This window comes from Fopius arisanus, unplaced genomic scaffold, assembly GCF_000806365.1.
Source record: "Fopius arisanus strain USDA-PBARC FA_bdor unplaced genomic scaffold, ASM80636v1 scaffold00083, whole genome shotgun sequence".
NCBI classification, from domain to species: Eukaryota; Metazoa; Arthropoda; class Insecta; order Hymenoptera; family Braconidae; genus Fopius; species Fopius arisanus.
Window position 1 is genome coordinate 580,199 of NW_011887822.1, and position 1,964 is coordinate 582,162.

General features: G+C 36.9%; 1 protein-coding gene across 3 annotated transcripts in view; it reads left to right on the top strand.

Annotated features, from left to right (window-relative positions):
• LOC105270305 (uncharacterized) overlaps nt 1-657 on the top strand; it is a 3,922-nt gene extending 3,265 nt beyond the window's left edge. For all 3 annotated transcript variants that reach the window (XM_011311159.1, XM_011311158.1, XM_011311157.1), the window contains exon 3: nt 40-657. In XM_011311159.1, the coding sequence (XP_011309461.1) occupies nt 40-207 (168 nt within the window). In that variant the 3' untranslated portion in view covers nt 208-657. The remainder of the gene's footprint in view (nt 1-39) is intronic.
• The last annotated feature ends 1,307 nt before the right edge of the window (nt 658-1,964 follow it).

A 1,964-nucleotide genomic window follows, 5' to 3' on the forward strand; every position in this document is an offset into this window, starting at 1 on the left:
ATTTCGCAAGTAATTCTCACTTCTTATTTATATTTCCAGGGAACTACGATCAGCCCCCCAGCAGCGTTCACCATCCACCTGACATTTAATCATAAAATTCCATGCACAACTCTGCAATTTATTATGGACCTCTACCCCCCTGAAGAGCCCGACTCTACAGCATTTCTCCTCTTGGAGGGTAATGTACACTCGTACCATGCTTGTTAAAGTAAAACCCCTTTCTCCCCCCTCTCTCTCTCTCAAGAAAAAAAAAACAAAATACCATGCGGATATCCGTGACAATTATATTCCCGTGTTAAGGCTGAAGTTTCAAATTAATTGCAGCTGATAATTTGAATGGATTTGCATAATTGCTTACAGTTTGCTTAACTGAAAGCAATTCACCTGAATTCAATTTCAGCTTTTGCAGATGTTCTTTTATTTTTCCCATCTTCCATCTGGATATGTAAAGATATGACGAACATCAGCGTCAAGTTACCACTCAAAGGCAAAAGAAATAAAAAAAAAGTTTGAATGGGAAAGTGATGGAGGAAAAGGGGTTTTGGGAATGAGGGATTTGTTTTTCCACTTTAACCGAGAGAAATTCGTCATACATAAATGGATGACGGAAGTAAACGGCTATGCGGAGGCACTCGAATGGAAGAAAATTTTATATTTCGCGACTGTGTAAATGTAAATTGTATGTAAGTACATAAAAGTCTTATCTACAATTCGATCTATCCGAATTTTTGTACTTGTGAGAAAATTTTTCCTTTATTTTGGGTTGATTCGAACGATTTGAATGGAACAAGTAAGTTATTCGAGACATTCGTTGATGGAAAGCTTTCTGCTCCTTCTGTTCTCCTATTTTTATTGACTCAATCGATACTCCACCCTGCGCGCAAATGATTGTGGGTATTTGCATTTCAATTACGTGAATGGATACGCAATCTAGATTTAGAATCAGATTAGCATTGCAAGAGAAATTGCACCATTTAGCGATCGACAAGAAATTAGTCTGCAAATGGAGATAGATTTATCATATCTCAAGGTTCACAATTATCTATCCTCATTCCAATGCTTGCCTTCTTCACTAAAAATAATAATTCGTTTGAATGTCATCGGTACCTCAGTGACAGGTAAGTAAACATTATTAAAGATTATAATCTATAATTATCGGTAAAAACACTAACAAACTAAAAAGCATATGTCATCAATCGAGATTCAGTATTTATTAGCCAGCAATCGTTTGCATCGACAGAACAATTGTAAATACGTAATTTAATAAACGAAATCACATAGCGTTGAATCAATATAGGATTTATACCGATGTCGGTAGCTCAGTGGCTAGGTGCGAGCCTAGTGTTCTGAAAGTTGTGAGTTCGATTCCCCGTTGAATCGAATTTTTCAACAGGCACCGATGAGCGGGAGGTTGCTAATAGAACAACCGTCTGTACCGACATGGTTTTTTCTGTGGTTTCCCATGTCACTCCTATGTTCCATACAGTACAGTGTAGGATCCACAGCCGCATGCATAGGGTGAGATAGGGCCAATTAGCCAGAACAGGGCAGAAAGGGCCGGAATATAAAAAAAAAAATAAAAATATAGGATTTATGGTTATCTCCAGTGAATCCGTAGTTAGTAAAAACGGATGAGATGAGAAGAGCTAATTGAATTGAATTTTTCTTTATCATCAGTAATCAATGAATTGTTCCATGAGGTTTCCAGTTTCTGTTAATTTGTTTTTTATTACAGCATGAGAATGAAACTCAAATAAACACGAACAATATCGTTTAATATTTCCATCTGCTTTAATAAAATTCAATTTGTCGGGAACAAATGCAATCCGATTAACCTTTCCAACAGGGAAACATCATCTTCTTATTGTCAAGACGTGTCCTTGTAACGGAATGAAACTTGTGCATTGGACAGCAAGTTTTCACAAACAGGTGCTTCTAATAGGAGGGATTATTGCACTGCAACA